A 22986-nucleotide genomic window follows, 5' to 3' on the forward strand; every position below is an offset into this window, starting at 1 on the left:
CCGTTTTCCACCAAATTTTCCACAAGTTTTTCGCGGACTCAAAAAATCAATGTTGCAGCAGCCATGTTTTTTTTTGCGATGGAGCTGACGGCGGACGGAATTCACTGAAGTTTCAGCACTCCTCACGAGTTTGCTGATTATCAGTACATAAATGCAAACCACTGATTTTTCAGCAAAAAATTTGATTGCTGATTTATCTTCAGCAAATCAGTTTGCTGAAAGCTCATTTCGATTTTTGGTGTGTATGTTTGATACACGTTCAAAATATCATTCAAATCGGTTTACTGGTTTTCGAGATATGACAGTTCAAAAAGTACTTGAAGCGCGAAAGAATCGAGCTGAAGTTTGTTCCAATGATGCACATATAATAGGTTGGCAAACAGTCAGAATTTAAATTTTTTTGATGTACTCTATGAAAAGATACAGCGTGTTGAACTTTTTTGTGAGCGAAAAAAAAGTTGCCTATCCCAAACATTATTGCCGCTCCCTGTAAATGTATGTATGCTTGTATGATCGCTTTGCGAAAAATGGCGTGATTAGCATTGAACGATTATGTTTTCGTGAAGACGATTTTATTTGCAATATGTTCTGTTGTCTATGATACAACACACTTGGACGCAACACTTATACCTTCTTTAGCATCTTAGAGATTCAATAGACGTCTTCGCGGGAACCTATTTGAAAATCATTTCAAAGTTTGTATGGGAGCGATTTGTGAAATCACCCTTCGACGCATTTTGTACTGGGCGGAGCCGTCAAGCAGTTGTCCAGCTGTCAAAAGGTGATATCTAAAACTTTCTTTGAAATTGATGTTTTTTTTTTCCTCCCCTGTTGGGGAAATTAAGCCACTGCCAAATTGATGTTAGGTATCAAAATAAAGTTCTATAAATCTGAAAAAATCATATTGGCTCAGTAAAAGATGTTCTTTCGTAAAAAAAAGAAGTTTCATGAATCATTTTTTTTTTTTCTCAGTTTTAATTTCGAAAAGCGCATGTTTTGCACGTTTGCATGATTTTTGTTCACACTAGTTTACTATAACCTCAAGTTAAACCATCAACCCAACTGCCTTGTGGAAAACGCATTTCTTTATGTCTTCGGTTGCCATGTTTACTGTACAAAAAATTATCTGTCTATACTTCTCCGCTCATTAACGGTCATCATTTTTCGATTTGAATTTTCTTCTTTTTCCACATAACAAACCCTCTATCGCAAAATCAAATCCAATTTGAAGCGCGCAAAGCAATAACTAACACTAAACCGCTTCCAGAATCGCATCTGAGAACCACTACCAGCACAGTAGCGACCACAACGATCGTTGGCATGCTACAAGCGGCTCCGGAAAACCTCCAGAAAAAGGGTAAGGAACATTCCGTTTGAAACGAAACCACCTTATACAGAACACCCTCTGTTTAAATGATTCAAACCATGATTTTTGCATTTCATTATATAAGTTTTGGTTTTGATTTCGTTTCATGTTCCTTACTTGAGTTACATAATATCAATGTTTTATTTTACAAGTTGTTCTGTTTTGTTTGTTGTTTGAAGATGTTTGCTCAAATTGTCGTCAACCGCCAGAAGCCTACTTCCGTACAAATCCGTGGCTTCCGGGGTGGTCACAACCTCAGTCCCGACTTGAGTGGCGGCAAAAAGGCACTACCCACAAAAAAAAAACATAAAATTGTTGCGGTTCTTTTTCATTATGGAAACAAAAATAAAACACGGAATTCCGACCTTTCTTTTCGTTTCTTTTTCTTTGTTTTCTCCTTCCGGTATATTTCAGCCGAATCGGATACGGTGATTGCTGAGGGCAGCCAGCATGGTAATGAGATTTTATGTTTGTGGTGTGCGCCAGATTTAATTGCTTAATTTGAATCCAGCGAAGGCAGAAAAACGAAACCAATTTCGTCGGGATGATGTTGTGTGGCTTTACTGGAAGCAGACTAACGAACTGTTTTATATCGTCTGGTGAATTAACTGTTTTATGGGTTTGCCACTCGAATGTCTGCACGATTCGAGTAAACGATTATTGGAACAAATGATAAATTAGTGCTGTTGAGTTGAGTCGCTGGGGCTGGAAGCTATTAGACTAAGTGTCGTTAAGCAAAAATTTTGCAAACGCCTTAGGGGAATTGAAGCAAAAGTAAATAAGGAGGGGCTAGAGGGGGCCTAGACCCCTTCAAGAAACACATAAACCTCCCCTGAAAAAATCTTCAAATTATACCGTAGAGTCTAAAATTCACACGTAGAATCTGAAATTCACACTGCACCCCCAAGGAAACACCCTCGATCTGATCATCTCAGGAGCATTCGCAATGGCTACATTTAAGGTCCGGTTCAGAGTTCTATCCAGATATGGAACCTTATTTACGCTTCTTACTTACGGATTGGCCAATTCCCGCAAGTTCTTCTTCAGCGAGATGTGGGGATGAGGGGAGGATCTCACACGTCAATCACCAGTCTCATCTTCGAAAAGGAGGTCAAGAACTCGGGTCATGATGCAGGAAGAGCGCTTCCTCTCCAGCATCTCTGGAGACTGCTCGGTGGGAGCCATAACACATTGTGTCATTACGATCCTGTAGACAGCCATCACTCTCAAGCAGGTGAACCGACACCAGTCGTTCATCCTGCTCCTTATCAGTACGTGCTCGCTGCATCCGTCGCCTAGCCCATAGACTTGAGTTCACCAGTACGCCCCGGTGATCTCCCATTTCTAGGCTGGACTTTCCTAAGTATGGTGGTACCATATGCACATGAGAGTACTGCTAGCAACTGGTTACCGCTTGAGATTTTTTTCAGGAGATCCTCTGGGAGTTCTTCAGAAAAATCTATCAAAAGTTCTTTCGAGAATTTTTCTGGAAATTCAACCAAAAATTCAAGTCTCTTTCTGGAATATTTTTGAGAAATTCTCAAGAGCTCTACTATAGTTCCTGATGTTACTTTAAGAATATTTCCCCTTAATTCTGCAAATATTACCAATAGCTCTTTAATGTTTGTCAAAATCTCATAAAGCTTTCGAACATTCGTACAAAAGTTCTTCAGGGGATTCTTCCAAAACTTCTCCGAGATTCTTCAAGAAGTTCTTACGTAAGGTCTTCAAGATGTTCATCCTATTTGTTTACTTAGTTCTTCGATCAATAGGCTTAGCTAGCCCTAAAGATCTTACTATCTTACTGCTAGTCACATTGTTTAAATAAACATAGTACAGGAAGCATAGTTTACAAAACACTGTGAATACAAAACCAACGCAATTCAACATTCTACAGAACAGCCCAAACAACATAATTCAACGGCACTCTAAATGTTCATGGATCCCAATAGCAGAATGCACGATGTTCCAACTCTCTACACCACCGGCCAGGTTGAGTTCATCAGGGCTTTATCTCAATATACTGACAATCAACGCCAACTTCGAATGGATGAAGCGTTGATTTCCATGATTGCTCCAATGCGGTACCAACTTAACAACTTCGGGTTGGCCATTTGGCTTCCAGAAATGCCTCTGAAATTCTTCAAGAAGCTTCTCTTGGAATTCTTTTGAAAGTTCTTCTGGGAATTCTTCAGAGCGTTGCTCCAAGAGTTCTTCTAGATGGAAGTCTATCAGAAGTTCCTTGAAGAGTTCTTCCAGCTGTTTTCCATCAAGTTATTTCAGAAGGTGTTCTAAGGCAGCATCCACAAATGGCGTTATATTTTATGACTGATTTTCAATATCTGCTCTCCCCCTCGTAGCCTATTTTCTCATACCTAATACGTGGTTCGTAGCAATTTCAGGGACTCACCCTCCTTCCGAAAATACTACGTCAGTCTCTGATAATTCTTCTATCAATTTTTTTGAGTGTTGTTGGGGACTCTTACCGGAACTGTTCTGGAATATCTTTCAGAAGTTCCTCTTAAAAATGTTCCCAGATGTCCTTTCAAAAACTTTTTCACACCTTCCCGAGATGAACTAGCCTAGGGCTAAAAATCTCGTCAATACAGATAAAAAAAACTTTTTCAGACGTCCAAAAAGTCCTCCCGATGTTCCTTTGGCAACTAATATAGGAATTTCTACGAAAATTTCCCAGGAATTATTTCAGGAGTTTCCCCAGAAAATGTCGCAAGAGTCTCCCGAGCTGTTTGAATTTATTTTTTTTTTCACAAATTCTTCAGAGAAAGAAGGACTCTCTTATTTTACTAGTTCTTGCGAGAATTTTTAGGAATTCTTTGCTCTGCTCTGCTGTTCTGCTCCTGGAATTTCTCCTATAAATCCTCTTGAATTTTTTCTAAGCATTCCTTCAAATTTTTAAAAAAATTGCTTAGCTTTTTTCAGAATTTTTATAAATAGATTCAACTTGATGAGAAAATGTTTCCTTGATTTAAACAAGGATGTCCATAAATTCTGTGACGTATTCCTCCAGCAATAACTCACAATTTCTGCATGAGTTCTTCCATGGATTTGTCTAAAGCCTCCTTTATGATTTTCTTCAAGGGTTTTGCCCAATCATAGAGGAGATTTTCCTATGATTCTCTCACAGGATTTTTTTAGGAATTTCTTCAATATTTTTTTTTAAGATTCCTCCAGTTTTTTTTTTGCAAGGATTACTCCAACGTTTTATCTTAATATTTCTTCAATTGTTATCCAATTCGTGGAAGAATTTTGCAGATATTCCATCAGCTATCTCCCTAGAAATGTTACGATGAACTTATATTTAGAGTTCTTCAGGACCTCTCCTAGGATTCCTTCTAGATTTGTTCCAAGAATTCCTGAAATAATTATTTCAGCATTTCCTCCATAAATTCCTCCAGAAATTTTTCAAATAATTTTCTAGGTTATTCTCCAAAGGAATCAACCACAGATTTTTCATGGAATTTTCCAATTTTTTTTTTCTTGAGATTTACATTTCGAAACCTCCAAGAACGTCTGCAACAATTTTTCCAAAAACCCTCACATACAAGGATTCTTATTGGAATGCTTCCAAAGCCTTGTCAAGAAATTATTTTATTCAGATTTTTTTTTCAGAAATCACCGCAAAAAATATTTTGGGAGTTGTTTCAAAGGAATCTTCTAAAACTCTTCAAGGAAACCACTAAGCACTTCAGCAAGAGTTCTTCCAAGTATTTGTCTGGGAATCCTCAAAAATTTTCTAATGGATCCTCCAGAAAGAATTCCAGAAATTATTTGACAATTTCTCCAGCAATTACAATTATTTGATGATGGAAGAAGATCGTCCAGGATCTCTTCCAAAAATTACTCCACAAAATATTCCGGAATTTCTTCATCCGGGAATTCTTGCAGCATTTCTCCTCTAATTCTATCAAGAATTCCTTAATTATTTCTCCAATAACAAGAATTACTCCGGAAATGACTCCAAATTCCTCCAGGAATTGCTCCAATGGCTTCTTATCAAATTCTTTATCCAAGTGTTTCTTCTAGAGTTCTTCCTAGGATTCCTCTGGAATTCCTCCGGGATATCTGCCAGGAGTTTCTTCTAGGATTCCTCCAACATTTCTCCAGGAATAATTCCATGAATACAACCAAGGACTCATGCCAAAAATCACCCACCGATTGTTTTAAAGCATCCCTCCAAGATTTTCTTCGAGAAAACTCACAAAAGTACTTCTGAAGATCGTCCCTTAATTCATAATAATTAAGCCACTCTAGACACTCTAGAAAATCAAGAAAGAGGGCGAGTTATTTCGAATCCTTGTTTCTCCAATATCAAGGATTTCTCCGGAAATGCCTCCAAATTCCTCCAGGAATTGTTCCAATGGCTTCTTTTGAAATTCTTCTTCCAAGTGTTCCCGCTAGAGATCCTTCTAGGATTCCTCCGGAAAATCTTACAGGAGTTTCTCTAGGGTTACTGGAACATTTCTCCAGGAATAATTCCATGAGTACAACCAAGGATTCTTGCTAAAAATCACCCACTGATTGTTTTACAGAATCCCTCTAGAAATTTTTCAGGAAAACTCACAAAAGTAGTTCTGAGGATTCTCCTTTCATTTATAATAATTCATCCAATAACACTCTAGAAAATTCATAATAATTCATCCAAGTTATTTCAGTAATTTCTGCAAAAAAAAACACTGGAAGCATTTTCAAATCTTCAAGAGAAATCCCAGATATCATAGTAGAAGGAATCCTTGTATAAGAATTATGAAGATTTCCAAAAATCTTGCAAGAATACTCTTAAACTTTTTCAATGCAAATTATTTTTATGCACTTCTAATTTATGTACCTTTTTATGCCCTGCATAAAAAGAGGGTGAGTTATTCAGAACCATTATTGTGAATATTGTGAATAAGAAAATGTTATGATGGTAACCATGGCATCGCCGGCCAGGGGGCGTTTATAAAGAAGTGCTGAGGGAAGTTACAGGAGCGTTTCAAGGAGTCCCAATGGGTTGCAGAGGAGATACCAGGAGATCTCAGAGGTGTTTTAGTAGGCCCCAGCGGGTTTCAGAGGGGCACCTGAAGGTCTCAAGGGAGTTTCAGGGGGCTTCAGGTGGTCTCAATGAAGTTCCAGGTGGCCTCAGGGGCGCTTCTAGGGACTGTCAGGTGTTTCCGGGGGATTCCAGGGGAGTTCCAGAGGGTCTCATGGACGTTTCAGAAGAGTTTCATGGGATACCAGGAGATCTTAGGAGCGTTTTAATGATGTTCTAGGGGGTTCCAGGAGGATAGCAGGAGATCTCAGACGCGTTTCAAGCGGTCCGAGTGGATTTCAGAGGGATACCTGAAAGACTCATGGGAGTTACAAGGGGATCTCAGGGGATTTCAGGGGTACGAGTAGGTCTCCGGTGAGTTTGAGGTTATCCCAGGGTCATGTTAGAGGGTTTTAGGGGGGTTCCATGGGAAATCAGGGGCTCCGCTACAGGGATTCAGGGGGGTTTCTACGGGGCTGCGGAACAATTCAAAGGGCCTCAAGAAGTTCCATAGGACTTCAGGGGTCTCTAGGAGCGCTTCAGGGGCCTCAGGCGTGTTTCTGGGGGTTACAAGGGGATACCAGGAGATCTCAGAGGCGTTTCCAGGGATTCCCTGGGAGTTAGAGGAGGTACGAGTAAGTGTCAGGGGCGTTTAAGGCAGTCTCACAGTCTTCTCAGATGGCTCAGGGGGCCTCAGGGGCGTTTCAGGGGATCTAACGGGGCTCAATGGGGCCTCACCAACCCTTCAAAGAGTTTCGAGGGGCTCAGGGAAGTAACAGAAGATCTCAGGAGCGTTTCAGAGGATCTCAGGCGTTTCAGGGGGTTTCTGGAGGTGTAAAGTGAACTGGAGGGGGTTCCAAGGGGTTTCAGGGGGTACGACCAGGTCTCAGTGGCGTTCAAGGGGGTTTCAGGGTTACCTCAGATGCGTTTCAGGGAGTTTTAGGAGATCTCAGATGCGCTTCAAGGGAGGCCCAAGGGGTTTCAGAGGGATACCAGGAGACTCCAGTGGTGTTTCAAGGAGGTCCCATGAAGTTTCAGGATCTATTGTTATCCCCTAAAACCCCCTGAATCGTCCCTAAGACTCTGGAACTTCCCTAGAATCTCTGAGAATTTTCGAAGTCCCTAGGAACCCCCTTAAGATATCCTGAATCGCCCCTGAGATATTCAGTTACCCTCTAAAACTCCCTGAAACGCCCCTGAGAGCTCTTGCAGCACCTATAGGTCACATGTATCCCCTCACTGCGATGCACATAAAGCCCCATCGGACTCCCTTGAAGGTTGCAGTGTAGTATCATGAAGAATCCTGGGAAGATTTATTCGAAAAAACAAATCTATAAGAAAACCTGGGGCAATCTTTATGTTATGATATCTTTATTAACGAGATTTGTAGCCCTAGGCTAGTTCATCTCGGGACCCACGCTTTACTTTCCTTCCGAAGGAAGAACTCACATTTTGCGAGTTTTTCGGGAGTGGGATTCGATCCCAGGTCCTCGGCGTGATAGTCATGTGTTCTAACCATTACACCAGGGCCGCTCCACGGGGCAATCTTTGAAAAAAATATTTAAAAACCAGGTTTTAAAATTTTTCCCAAAATTTTGTTTTAAAATGGTTTTTGTAAAGCTGAAAAAACTTTGAAAATGTTTGATAAAATATCAAAAACCAAAAATGCAGAAATGAATCTAGTTTCGCCTTCACCATTCTCCGCGAGGAAGTAGATTGATTGCCAAAGTTGATAGTCGCCGTTGCCAATTTAGAGCCTGGCAGTGATACTTATATAAACAAAGATCGTTTAACATAGTTCAACGATAACTTCGCTATTAGTCGTTGTTACAAATCAGATAAAATCTGATAATGAATAGTGATGTTTAACAATTAATAATATTGAGCATTGTTTAGTTTTATGTATTTTCTATGTTTGATCACCGCATGACTTTATCACAATTATTTTTTATGGGCTTCTTTCGGTAAATCTAATACTACTCACAGTAGGAGTGAGTAACTAAAGTAATGAAAAAAAAACGGTGGTTAAAATCGCAAGTGTGCGACGAGAGACATTGAATATAAGCTGAAATTGACGGAGGGCCAAAATTGAACAACACAATCTCAACGACGACCTTCGTGCCTAACGTCCTGGTAGTAGTAGACAAAAAGATCGTTGTTGTGATCTGCTTTTTGTAGTTTGGCTTTACTTTCGGCAATTTCTCTCGTTGAGCATTTGCGATTCTATCTACCGTTTCTTTCATTACTTTCGTTAATCTCTTCTATTTCGAGTACCATTTGGTTCACAAAAAAAAACAAAATAAGTTTATTATAGTATAAAATTTTGTTTAACATATTAATTGTTCAGTTATTTTTATCAAATACATTTCCATATGAATTATTACACATAACAATAACTGTCACTAAACTGTGTTCAGCAAAAAACATAATTTCAGAGGTTTGCGGTCACCATACTAGCCAGAGTTCCTACATATAACGAACTCTCCAAATTCCCTAACAAAATATTCAATTACATCTATCTCCCGCAGAACTGAACGCCACCGATGGCAACAGTGCCACCGCCCTGCCGGACCAGATGCGGACCACGTCCGGCCTAATAGTGACCTTGGTGACCATTTTACTCATCTTCACGTCGACGCTTTTGTAGACGAACTTTAAGCAGTACACCGAGGGCGAGATTCGTGATCGATATTTGCATATACATTTTGTCCAACATAGATAAGCAACAAGACACTCTTTCAAAAGATGGGCGTTCGCGCTCGCGCTGTGGCTGCATATTCCGATGCAGAGCTGGAATGTGGATATCGAACTTCCTGAATGTGTGATGTGAAATGTGAGTGTTTGTGACAAGTAAACGAAACGTCTGTTAGGAAGTGCAAAAAAGATGTGTGTAGATATCGTAGAGGATTCGCGTCGTGTTGTGTTGCACAGAACTAGGATGGATAGAGAGTAAGTCAGGCCGGGCCTATGCATAGTCCAAAGATAAGAAGCATGCTTACGGGTGGGGAAGGGATTTGCGTTTCGAATGTTGTTTTGTAGACAGAGTTCATTTGAATCAATTGAAAAAATGTCTGAAAATATTTCCAATATTTTAACTCACAACACAGTTTACTGTTACTTCCTCTCTTCTCTATTCATTTATTTTTTTCTCACATCTGTTTCTCTACTTATCTTTCATTATTTCTTACGCTTCTGGGTCTCCTTTCAATTCCACAGTTTAAAATGAGATATGCAATCAAAGTGACAGAAATGTCTATACAAACTCAATTTCAGTTAAAAAATGTCCCTTCTATAACTGACATTCGAAACAAAAGTCCCCTTCTTTAGATAAAAGAAACTCAATCTTAAGATATTCCAAAAGCATGTAAATCAGCCAACCAAAGCTCTGTCTTCTGTAGTCGTACATGTAAGTGTTGAATTGTGCTAATTTTTCTTTCCGAACGATTACCATGTAGTGTTTAAGTTTATTGCAGTCATTGTTTAAACGTCACTTGTAAGATTTCACTGTTCGTTTTCAACCCTTGATACCAAAGCTACGCACTAGGAAGTAACTCTATTCCCCCGATACCAAAAAAATACACTACCAAATATAAGGAAAACAACACTCAAAGGGTACGAAAAGCTAAATAGTCATTCGAAAGTAAGTAGTTGAATGTTTTTTATATAGATTTTTTATATTTGTACAACGGAACTCATCTCATCAATCTGTCTTACCACCAGAGGAGGTCTGTTTTTAGGTGTTACTAACCAAACGACAACACTCATTCTCGGAGCGCGCGTAACGAATGCATACATGAGGAGAAAACGACAACTGACATATACAGAAAAAATATGTGGACGAAAAACACAATTATGAAAGTATTTTATGATGGAAGGAAAAATATGATGCCTTATGAACTATATATTAACGACAAGTTTTTTATGCCACTCGAGCATTGCGAGCCGGGATAAAATGCATGAACGATATTACCAAAAAAATGATTACTATTTAGGTAAGGCGCGCGCTGATAATTTTCAAAAAATTGTCACGCTCAGTGTTCTAAATCGATGCGGAAAAAAGAGAAGAGGATACATTACTAACTTGAAGAACAAAAAACATATGCAACTATATATAGTCATAAATTTATATATTTAAAACTTTAGAATAAGCCTGAAGTCGAAATGAAGAAAAAAAAAGTCACATTTAGCGAATCGCCTGTTCAATCGGAAGAAAAAAAACGCAGCCAGTTCTAGATATGTAAAACCAAAGTAAAAATCACTTATTTTTTCGGTTTTTGTACAGAGACAGCAGAGGAACAAACCATTTGTCGGAAATAAACAAAGAAACGATACTCGAGATAAGCTGACTTGAAAGTTTTGTTATTTTCATTGTGAAAGACCTTCATTAACGCAATAGCCATGAATCGTTCCAGCGTCTTCGGTAAGGTGTGAAAGCTGCTCTAGCAAAACGAAAAAAACCAACAAAATTCATCAAAATACCTTATGAATTTATGCCATAACTAAAAATTATGAACACCATAAGAATACCTTATGAAAATTTATTGTGTTTATTATGACAAATTTCATAAGATAGACTTATAAAAAGAGAAAAAAAATCTTAAAATGATGCAGACTGGATTCGATCCATGAACGTCGGTATCAATGAGAACGTGTTTAATCTACACGGCTACCGATGCTTGAGAATACCATGTCGCTAAATATGTATAAAAGCCATATGTGAGACGATTCTGCGTCATAGAGAGGCCGTTTCATAAGCTAGGCCTTATGAAAATCTTGAGTTTATAACTTAGCACTTTAGGGGGGAGAAAAGAGTTTGGGATTGTGTGACGAGCCATGTGTTAGGTATGGGAAAACATGCTACGTGGGGAGTGGGGAATAAAAAATCGGCTGTGCAATTTCAGGATGGTTAATGTCTAACGAATGCACTGTGAAGTGAGGATCAAATGATGCATGATAGAAGTCAACTTCCTTCGCATTGGAAAATGCACCACTGAATGTGTAAAGAAGAGTCCATCGTTCTTTACATAATGGTTTAGACGGGAAGCTGGTATCTCCACTCTACCCATCCACAACGTATCGACTGGCAGCTCTGATTACCTTTCTTCGCAAGAACACGGTAAGTATAATATCATATAAAATCATATTGGCAAAACAATAAATAGTAGTGGATATAATCAGAACAATCACCAATTATAGACCAGCTTAGTCTTCCACCGTAGAGAAGATCTGGCGATAGTGACATGGACAATCAATCCTTTCTTTTTTAATACTTTGATGATCCAGCTGGGCTGGAATGGAAGCGAAAACTATCACAATTTCCTTGATTTTAATGAAAAAAACAGCGCCTGCCCTTTTCCGGTAATTTTGAGCTCATCGTTGCTTCTTCTTATTCTTATCTTCGGGCATTGTAGGACACGGAAATGGTCCGGGTTGTCCGGATCACCCCAAAGTACCTAAGCACACACACGGATAAAAATAATTAGTGAACACAACCACAATACGGTTTAAGCCAACCAAATTCTCGTAACTCAAATTGATCACTTTAAAACAACTTTTGCGGATAACATCAGTGCCGATTCAAGTATTGCCAAAAGAATTTCTGTAAAACAAGTACCCTGGCGATCTCCATGGAACCATGTGACGGAATTTTGTTCAACAAATTTAAACTTTAAGTTAAATAACTCCAAATATCAAATAATTGGAAATGCCACTTTGGGGCGAAATTGATCAGTATACAATTAAGCATCGGTTGTAAAGGAAAATTCCCTTCTTCGCTTAATTTTGCTCTTCTAAAACCGAATGACGCGTTTAAAATCTTACAACTAGTGAATTTAATGCTTTAAATACAAAATTAAATGTTGAAATTTCCCCTTAAACGCCTAAAGGTAGGCAATTTAATTTGAAATAAGTGATTTTTATCGCAATAAATGACTATTTCATCATAAAATGAACTTTTTTATAACTATTTCATGTTCAGATTAGCTTCATAACTTCCTAACCAAGATTCCACAAAAATGTTAAAATAGAGAATTTACGGGAAGTCCTATTTGCAATCGCTTGTTTAGTAGCAATTTTCAGCTAAATGAGAAATTCATTTCAAATTCCTTAAAAAATAAGGCAAAACTAACATTTTTCTAAAAAAGATAAAGTCTACACTCATCTCTAGACAGCAACAAACCAGAAGACGTAAAAAGTTTAAGATCATTACGACGCTTAAGAGTTCCTAGTATGGAATTACAATGTAGTACCCGAATGATCAATTTCACCCCGCTGATCAATTTGACCCCGGTTTACGGTAATACATTTAGGCGATGTACAAAGTGTATGTACAGCTTCCAATTGGAATCGCTCACGAAGTGCCCAAGTGGATAATAGAGCCGTAAATTAGGTTAAGTGATTGAAGAATAAAAAAAATATCATGGATTGAAATCACTATTTCCCGGTTTTCTAAAACATACAATGTGTTCATTAGAGTGGGTCATCGTTTATATGGAAAAATGAAAAATTCAATGGTATCCCATCAGATCAAAGCTTTTTTGATCCCATTTCAGGACCCAAATAAGTGTGCAAAATTTGGGCACGATCGGTTATGTCTACGTTTTGCGCATCGCGTTTGAAGTTTGTATGGGATTTTACATGGGAAAACACACTTTTTGCATTTCTCTCATAACAAGCTCGAATTTTTCTAAAACCATGTAACCGACAAAGTGAAAACATAGCCTAGGGTGTCCTGAAAAACTTTGTCGAAGACCGCGAAGTGATCTGATGCTTATGAAAAAAGTTATAGCGTTGGCATTGCTTGGCGAAACAACACGATTTTGTTGTTATTGTTATTCCTTTACATATTAAAACATAAACACATGCATGCGGTTCGTTGGTTATAACTATTTTCACAAGCATCGGATCGCTTTGCGGTCTTCAACAAAGTTTTTCAGAACATCTTAGGCTATCATTTTACAGTATCGGTTGAAAAGTTTCAGACAAGCTTTTTCAACTTATGACCAAAATGCAAAAAAGTATGTTTTCCCATACAAAATCCCATACAAATTTCAATTGCAATGCGCAAAGTGTAGACGCAACCGATCGTGCTCAAATTTTGCACAGATACTCAGGACCCGAAACGGAACCAAAAAAGCTTTGATCTGAGAAAACGGTTCCGATGACCCACACTAGTGTTCATTGTTTCAAATTACACTGATTTTACTCCATGTAGTAGATAATAGATTGGCTGCAAATTAGCAAGTGGGTAAGAAGAGCGTCCAACAAAGCTCTGACCCTCACAAGTTCCTATTTCATGCTTCCACAGGGCAGGCGATGACAAAGACCGCCAGCTAAGAGTTGTGAGCTTAGCTGATAGTGCAGCCTAGACTCTGTTAATTAACCTTCTGATTCAGCTAGATTGAGGAGGTACGTACACACCAAAATTTTTGAAACGCTTCCAGCAGAAAAAAAATCAGCAAAATAAATTGCTGAGTTTCAGCAAAATTTTCAGCACAACGTTGCTGAACAACTGTCAAAATTGCTGGATGGTTCAGAAAGTTGAAAAATAACACAGCGCAATATTTTTTTTTTTTTGTTTCAGGAGCAAACTTATGTGTCTGCGAAGGATTTTGGGCCGCTGAATCCGAATCCGGGTTCAGATTTGCTCTAACACGTTACAATTTTGAACTATACCTCAATTTATAGGGCAAAATATGCGATTTTTAGCTTTTTTGACTGCAAGCCATTAAGCTTGGAAACATATTTTTTAAGCAATCAAAAGGTTAATTGGTCAATTAATATCTAAATTAACGGCTCATGCAAAATGTTTCGTTTTACCTAATCAAATTTGATAGATTTAAGCATTTGATGTTAGTATGAAAACTTGCATGCAACTTTTGGAGGATGACTTGTATGGGAAATATCTTACCTAACATAAATTGCTTAAAACTATCAAATTCGATTTGGTAAAACGAAATATTTTGCATGAGTCGTTAATTTAGATGTTAATTGACCAATTAACCTTTTGATTGCTTAAAAAAAATATTTCCTTGCTTAATGGCTTGCAGTCAAAAAAGCCCAAAATCGCATATTTTGCCCTATAAATTGAGGTATAGCTCAAAATTGTGACGTTTTAGAGCAAATCTGAGCCCGGATTCGGATTCAGCGGTCCAAAACCCTTCGGAGACACATAAGTTTGCTCTTGAGACAGACAAAAAGTTAATTTTTGTTACGCTGTGTAATTGCTGATATTCAGTAAATTTGTATTGCTGAATGAAATCAGCACAAAAAAAATCAGCAAAGTTTATACCAGTAAACAAAATTTGCAGTGTACCGAGCGTCTGTTCACCAAGGAGGTGTGGCTCAAACAACGTCTGTTCTGGCATCCAGCAGCTGAGTATGAAATGCTCCTCCACCGGAAGCTATACCTAAGGTATCAGCCCCACCACGGTGGATAGGGGACTTCAGGCCAACGGACTACTGTTCTCGAATTGAAACCCAAAAACCATTACAGAAACCGAAAATGAAAGATTACGAACATATGCAACGGCAACGCCTTTTAGCGCGAAACATCGGACAAGAATTGAAACTTGGAATGTAATAGACGGGACAAAGAGCGTGGGCAGTCTCCCTAGCCGACGAAGGCAAGAAAGCCACAAACACCGGCGGCATTCGTCTCCTCTACGATGTCTCACGTCGCCATAGTGGGACTAAGATGAATGCTGCGATGCCCGATAGATACGTCTGGACAGTTACTGACCAGTTGAAACTCTGGTTCGAGCACTTTGGAAACCTTTTTCAAGTGTCGACCACGCTATCAACACCTCAGCATGATCCGCCAAGGGTTTGACGCATTACCCGTATCAACACCGAAGCTCCATCAGTACAAGAGATAGAAACAGCCATCCGTATAATGAAATCGAACAGGGCTGCAGGGGTCGATCGCAGATACTCAAAGCTGACCCCGTGGCATCCGTACAACTACTGCATCAATTATTCTGCAACATATGTGAAACCGCGACATTTCCGGCCGACTGGATGCAAGGCGTTAGTAAAGGTACCCAAAAAGGGTGACCTGACTGTATGGGATAATTGGCGGGGCATCATGTTACTGTGTATCGTTCTTAAAGTCCTCTGCAAAGTGATCCTTAACCGGATACAGGAGAAGATTGACGCAACTCTCCGACGGCAGCAAGCAGGATTCCGTGCCGGACGATCCTGTGTGAACCATATTGTCACGCTCCGTATCATCCTGGATCAAATCAATGAATTCCAAGAGTCTCTCTACCTGCGTTTATTGATTACGAAAAAGCTTTCGACCGTCTCAATCACGGAAACAGGCGCAAGGGTCTCCCTGAGAAAATCATCGGCCTCATTGAAGCACAGTACAAAGCATTTTCGTGCAGAGTACTGCACAACGGTGTTTTGTCCCATCCCATCCGGGTTGTTGCTGGAGTGAGGCAAGGATGTATACTATTACCGTTACTGTTCCTCATCGTAATCCTGGTAGGTGCGATTGACCGTGAACCAAATCGTGGATTGCTGTGGCAGCCCATTATCATGGAGCACCTAAATGACTTTGAATTGGCTGATGACGTTGCTCTCCTAGCTCAACGGCGCTCTGATATGCAGAGCTAGCTCGATGCCAATCGCTCCTCGGCGGCAGGTCTTACCATCAACCCCAACAAAACCAAATCGTTGGATGTCAATGCGGTCAACCCTTCCAGCTTTACGGTAGCTGGGCAATCAATGAAGAATGTTGAAAGCTTCCAAAATCTTGGTAGCCAAATGGCCGATGGCGGCACCAAGATCAACATAGGTGCACGGATGAAGAAGGCGAGGGCTGCTTTTGCGTGTTAAAAAAAATGTATGGAAAAACAGCCAGATCAGTCGACGCGCCAAAATAAGAATTTTCAACTCGAACTTGACATCTGTGCTGCTATACGCCAGTAAAACCTGGTGTGAACACTCAACAGCTGCAGGTGGTTATCAACAGATGCCTGCGGTATTTAATCCGTGCATGGTACCCTCACAATTGAATCTTCAACATCGAGCTCCATCATCGATGTCATCAAAAGCCTATAGCGACAGAAATTCGAGAGCGAAAGTGGAGATGGGTCGGCCACACTCTACGCAGGAGCGGAAACGAAATCTGCAAACAAGCGCTAGACTGGAACCCAGCAAAAACAAAATCAAGCAAGTCGACAGAAATTTGACCTGGCCACTAGTATGGGACAAACATCAAATTCTCGCTCCAGTCGACTTTTTCGATTCCATTTAGGTCCCATATGAACTGTACAAAATTTCAGCGCAATCGGTGAAGCTATAATTTAGCGCAAGCGGTTCAAAGTTTGCATAAAATTTACTATGGGAAAATTACACTTTCAAACAAAAAATCCCAGAGGTCGCCCTTTATTTCCTTAATTCAAATCGATCAACGCTTCTTGTAGGAAAATCATTTATAAAACTTTCCTTCGAAGTCCGCAAAACAATTGGATGCTTGTGGAAAAAGTTATTGATTTATTATCGATTAGCGATCCAACGAACGGCTTTTTGTTTTGTTTTATTAGCAGCACTGTAGCTGCTGCCTTGGTTGTTGCTGTTGCTGGGGGCCATTAACTCATTTTCGACCAAAATGCAGATGGGACTGACTTGCGATTCACGGCAGTATAGCAGCAGCAAAATGTAGTGATCTCACATTCAAATTAGCACACCATTTTATAAACATAGACAATGTTAAAATTGTGCACTATTCTTGTATCTGATCTTACCACTGCAATGGGATTCGTTCACCATACCCTATAACGGAAGGCAGTAGATTTCTATTACACCCGAACCATATTGGAGCACATAAAAAACTTTTCTATTACTCCAAGTGCAAAAACTCACATGAAACCCCCTTGCACGCAAAAGCAAAACTTTTCCTTATGAGCTGTATATTAAAAAGTTCCTCCGTCGAATGGCTCCAGCTCGAGGAGCCCACCGGCGAAAATGCGAAAATATGGTGAAAACAAATTAAATCCGATTTATCACACAACTCTCAAGTGTGACATCGGAGTAAACAAGTAGTACGTACAAGCAGACTGCAGTCAGGCAGGGTGGTGGCAATGTTACGCTAAGGCGAAAAACCTCCCTGAGCTTTGCGGGAGCAAAATATCTCATTGTTGGGGAAGGTATCATAAAAGTTTGCAAAGAAGTTCTTCTTCAATGCCCCGGCCCGGCCCGGACTTGTGCCTCTGCTAAGCTGCTGCAAAAGTTGCCACTCCGGAATCGACAAGCGTCGTTGGTTCTGTGGGGTGTAACTACACACACCAAAACCAGACCTTCGGCGGGGTGTCCGGAACACTCCGCAAAGGGGATCTCCGGGAGGTATATTTCAAATTGCTGCTGAGTTTGGAGTGAGCATCGGTGGGATGATTCGTGAAAGCGTACTTACTTCATTCACACTGTTATTGTTGTTTGCCATTTGAGGGAGCACGGTAAGACTTTCTTTTTGTTAATGGAGTTGTAAAATATGTTATACTTTTGGGGGGGCTCAGACAACATACGTATGATTATGCTGATAAATTACGTTTTCTTTCGCGGTATGAAAATTATGTCATGGATGTTGTACCACTTTTCCAGTTGAAGTTTTTTTTCTACTGATGAGACCATTCTTAAACCTAATGCTCCGTAGAGTTCTCCTAGTTGCATACTACATGAATACATTCATTTGCTCAACATCGCAGTCACGATAAGACATAATAAACACCCACTAAACATTTTGGTATGTATAATTTGTGTTATACACTATTCCATCGTATAAACTGCACAAAACTGCTATATACGTACCAAAGTGGAGGCCATATACAATATACATACTTCTGACGACGTTTCGCGATTTCATATGATCATCATTACGATGTCCCACATAATCGATCGAATGAATAAAATACGACTTCGGGTGATATGTAATACGATGTCCGAAATTAGCTATAAAAAAGTTAACACCTAGCCTAGAACACGGCACCCTGAGATTGTGAGTCTAAGCCCATACCATTGTAACTGATATGCCTTGAGCAGAGCACAAATGTTTGCCAATAATAACTAAAGCTTTCTAAACCACCCTTGAAACTTGTTTTTGCCTTCCTATATGAACGCTGATATGAAGAATTGGCTGCTTTTTTTTCTAAGTCATTGCGATTCCATTTATCACAATGTTGTACAGGCGGTGCACAGTGGGAAAAATCGACCCAAAAAACGGATCTTTTAACGCCGCTGGTTTCGGTACATGAAGTAGACCATTTCTGACGTAAAAAAATACGAGAAATCGATTGGTGCTAAATTCATTCACCGCACGGCACGGGAAGTGGTCCATTTTGCCCCATTTTGCCCTTTTTTCATACAATAAGAGAATCAAAATGTACTTTCAAACATCAAGCACGACTGTAGATCGTTGAAAATAGCTGCAGGTGTAATTAGAGGTTCATAGCAATCATTAAAATACATGGAAGATCCTTTAAATTGCTTATTTTGCCCCATATGCCCCAACAACTGCGAAAAATTCACACTTTTACCTAATTATGAATGGATATTTAATGTTACTGTTTTGAAGCTGATTTTTTTGGCATAAACAAAATGCACTGAATCTATTAACACCAGAATCATATTCGGGAGTTGTCCAATTTGCCCCATTTTGTCCTATTTTCATAGAAAAAGGAGATTTAAAAGAAACAGATACTGCTATGGAACGTTGAAATTGATTTTAGGTCCAATTGGAAGCTAACAGCTATCACGCACATATATGAATGATATTTTCCCTATTTTACCCTACATGCCCCTAAAACTGCTGGATGATCACATTTTTGTATTGTTTTGTAACATCACCCTACATCATGGTTGCAACATGAAGTCATTGATCATTTTTGATACATACAAATACAGTTTATCGATTACGTTTAGAATCATTCACGGGAAGGTACAAACAGATGTCCATTTTACCCCAATTTGTCCTGATTTTTTGTCGTCTCATGAATAAATTGATTTCTCGTGTTTGCTTTTGTCCTAATTAATTGACATCTGGTACTGAAACCAATGTAATCAATAGGACAGGTAAAATATTTTACTTTTTTCTAATTCTTGCTTTTGGTGGGGAATTGAGGGCAAAATAAGCAATAATCTTAATCTTAATATGTGTCAAACATGCACCAAACTGATTAAATGTAGCATCTTTAATATTTACACATTGGTACTTTAAGACGGCCTATTTAATCAGTTTTGATCATATTTGACACATTTTATCAAATGCTTATTTTATCCTTAACTCCCCATGAAAAGCTGAAGTTATAGAAAAAGTCATATATGTATATATGACTGTATTTTCGATTACATTGGTTTCAACACCAATGTAAATAAGGGATAATAATTTAATTAATTATAAATACATTACATAACAAAAAAAAATCAGAGCAAATTGGGGTAAAATGGACAGCTGTTTGTACCATTCACGGAATGATTCTAGTATTGAACGATAAACCGCATTTGTATATATCAAAAATTATCTAATTCATGTTTTGCAATCAGTAACATTACAAAACCATACAAAATATGTTATTATCCAGCAGGTTTTGGGGCATGTAGGGTAAAATAGGGAAAAGATCTTTTATATACGCACATGATTACTCTTAGCTGCCAATTGTTCCTTAACCTAATTTCAACATTCCCAACAATATATGCTTCTTATAAATACATTTTAAATATCCTTTTTATATGAAAATAGGGCAAAATGGGGCAAATTGGACAACTCCCAAAGATGATTCTGGTGATAATAGATTTAGCGCTTTTTGTTTATGCCAAAAAATCAACTTCAAATCAGTAACATTAAAAATCCATTCATAATTAGGTAAAAGTGTGAATTTCCAGCAGTTGTTGGGGCATATGGGGCAAAATAAGCATGTGAAGGGAATTTCCATGTATTTTTATGATTGCTATGAACCTCTAATTACACCTGCAGCTATTTTCAATGATCTACAGTCGTGCATGTTGTTTGAAAATACATTTTGATTCTCTTCATGTATGAAAAAAGGGCAAAATGGGGCAAAATGGACCACTTCTCGTGCCGTGCGGTGAATGAATTTAGCACCAATCGATTTATCGTATTTTTTTACGTCAGAAATGGTCTACTTCATGTACCGAAACCAGCGGCGTTAAAAGATCCGTTTTTTGGGTCAATTTTTCCCACTGTGCGGTGATGAGCAAGGAAAGTGGAATGTTTTTTTACATTTTGCATCCAACGCCACCCAATCGCCTGATCGCGGTGCCGGAATTCATTAAGTCATTACGATTCCCAACCAAACTTTACTAACATTATATATGACTGGTAAGCGTATGCAAACAGTGACGACTTCAATTAGCGCTATTTATGATTTGCTTTATATACAACAAACTTGCTCTTAAACCAATCGCAGCAACGATTTATATACAACTGGGATTGATATTTATTATCACAAAACACAACGGTTTTTACGACTTTGATTTCTGACAGCGAGATATACGATTTTGAATGCACTTCCCATTACGATCTGTGGTTTACTGGGCAATAATACACCACAATAAAGGTAATCACGTTCAAATGCATGCGTGACTCTTAGGTATATGTAGTTGTGAAACTCAGAGGAACACAAATGCATCCTCACCAGGGATGGCAACACTCCCTTAGAAAAAGTTACACAAACTTGCTAATCTCTCAACCCAGGAGCATGCTCAACTAGTCTAGTCTAGTCTACACTTACACAGCCATCACTTGGAAAAATACTGGAAAATAATAGAATAGGCTACTTCTATCATTTTTCGTGTCATTATCAACAAGTAAGTCATTATCAACATGTAAGTATCGAAGATGCCTTACAAGTATAGAAGCGGTCAGGCCTACCGTATTTGATTACAATTGAATAAAACCATTGAACCGCGACATCTCGTCAGCCGCTCCATATACTAGGTACATATGTGCTGGAAACAAAAACGTTGGGAGTGACGTTGCTAAGAAAGTTAATGTCACTCAACTGAAACTCTTCGTCCTGAGATGCGACATACACGGCAATCTCGATGTATTCAGCGTAAGGAGTAACGTTCACGCATGCGATCGAAAAGACAAAAGATTTCAAGAAAATCTGAGTAAGATTTAACGCAAATCTGTGTAACACCGGTTCAGCACATTATTTGTGTTGATCCAGTCGTATATGTCCACAAATAGGATTGAAAAATCCTTTGTCTTTCTTAAGTTACTCATTGCGCTGTGCACGTTCGTTTAAGGGTGTAGGAATTTACGCCTGACGTTGTGCCTTGGAAACTGTGAATTTCCGTCTGGAAGTTTCCGCCGATTGCTGTTACTCACCGCTAGGCTTAAGCGCCATTACTCGCTCTCCGAAATGAGAAAAATAAAATATGGCATCCCTTTCTCGGTTGTATTAAATAACCCAGGTTGATTTTTGCTGGCGTTTTCGGGAGAGCGGATACAGAAGGCCGTCGCTGGACATCCAGTTGGAACGTCGAGTTAGAAAGAAGAAGAAGAAGAAGAAGAAGAAGAAGAAGAAGGAGAAGGAGAAGAAGAAGAAGAAGAAGGAGGTGGAGGAGGAGGAGGAGATGAAGAAGAAGAAGGAGAAGAAGAAGAAGAAGATGGACGAAAGAAGAGCAAAATTGATCGCCAAATGATCGCCTTGCTTGTGTATTTTCCTCCGTTGCATTGATCTCCCGTGCCTGCGTTAACCTCGTCAATTAGGTGCACATCGAAGTGCTACGTCCACCTTTCAATTGTCTCACGTCCTTCCGTTAAAAGACTCCCGACCTTATCCTGTACATTTCGGCTCACGGAACGATGCGGGTTGCATTGATCTAGTATAACTTAGAACTTCCGTGTTTCTTGAGAAAGGCACAGCATTCCCTTTCCTCGGGCTTGTCACATTTTTTTTTTCGAGCCCCGGTTTCCTTTTGTTTCGCGTTTTGATCGGTGATTTGGCTGGTGCTATGCCTTCCGGATCGTTCGCTTGTGAGTCTACTTATACATCCGGTAGACGCGTGTTCCGAATATTTTTCGTCGCATTCTGTCCTATGCATGGCAGCACCCTCATGTGGATTGCAGTGGCTTGTGACATTACAGCGGGTGGTTCGGCTGCTAGTAATACGCCACCCCGGGAGTCAGTGCTATGTATTTTGCGGAAAAAAAAATCGCGAGGTCGTCAATTGGCCTTTTTAGTTAACAAATTCTATTGGAAATTGTGTAAATATGATCCTGTGGCTGTTATGTTATTCTTCGGAAATGCTTGGATTCCACCCAGACCAAGATCCAGATATGCTGAAATACTCGGTGAGAATGTTCCTTTTCTTATTTTGTTTTCGAGTGCAGTGACGGGCCATTTTCAACTGGTACTCCGACACCCGGACAAGGAAACCGTTCTCTGCCGTACAATATATAGGGTAAATGATGATGGTTGGACCAGTCCAAAAACTGATCATGGTTGGACCAATTTAAAATAGTAACGATTTTGTTAATATTTTCAAGGAAATATGGTCAGATTTGTTGAGACAGTCAACAAAAAACTATTTCTTCAATGAAATTGTACTGAATTTCCTTAAT

The 22986-nt window shown here is 39.3% G+C and overlaps 1 protein-coding gene across 1 annotated transcript in view; it reads left to right on the plus strand.

The window, feature by feature from the left end:
• Positions 1-10741, plus strand: part of LOC115257876 (uncharacterized) — a 102394-nt gene extending 91653 nt beyond the window's left edge. Inside the window, exons 6-7 of the mRNA XM_062857911.1 lie at positions 1268-1357; positions 8924-10741. Coding sequence (XP_062713895.1) covers positions 1268-1357; positions 8924-9042 — 209 coding nt within the window. The 3' untranslated portion in view covers positions 9043-10741. The remainder of the gene's footprint in view (positions 1-1267; positions 1358-8923) is intronic.
• The last annotated feature ends 12245 nt before the right edge of the window (positions 10742-22986 follow it).

Source organism: Aedes albopictus, chromosome 3 (genome assembly GCF_035046485.1).
Source record: "Aedes albopictus strain Foshan chromosome 3, AalbF5, whole genome shotgun sequence".
NCBI lineage: Eukaryota > Metazoa > Arthropoda > Insecta > Diptera > Culicidae > Aedes > Aedes albopictus.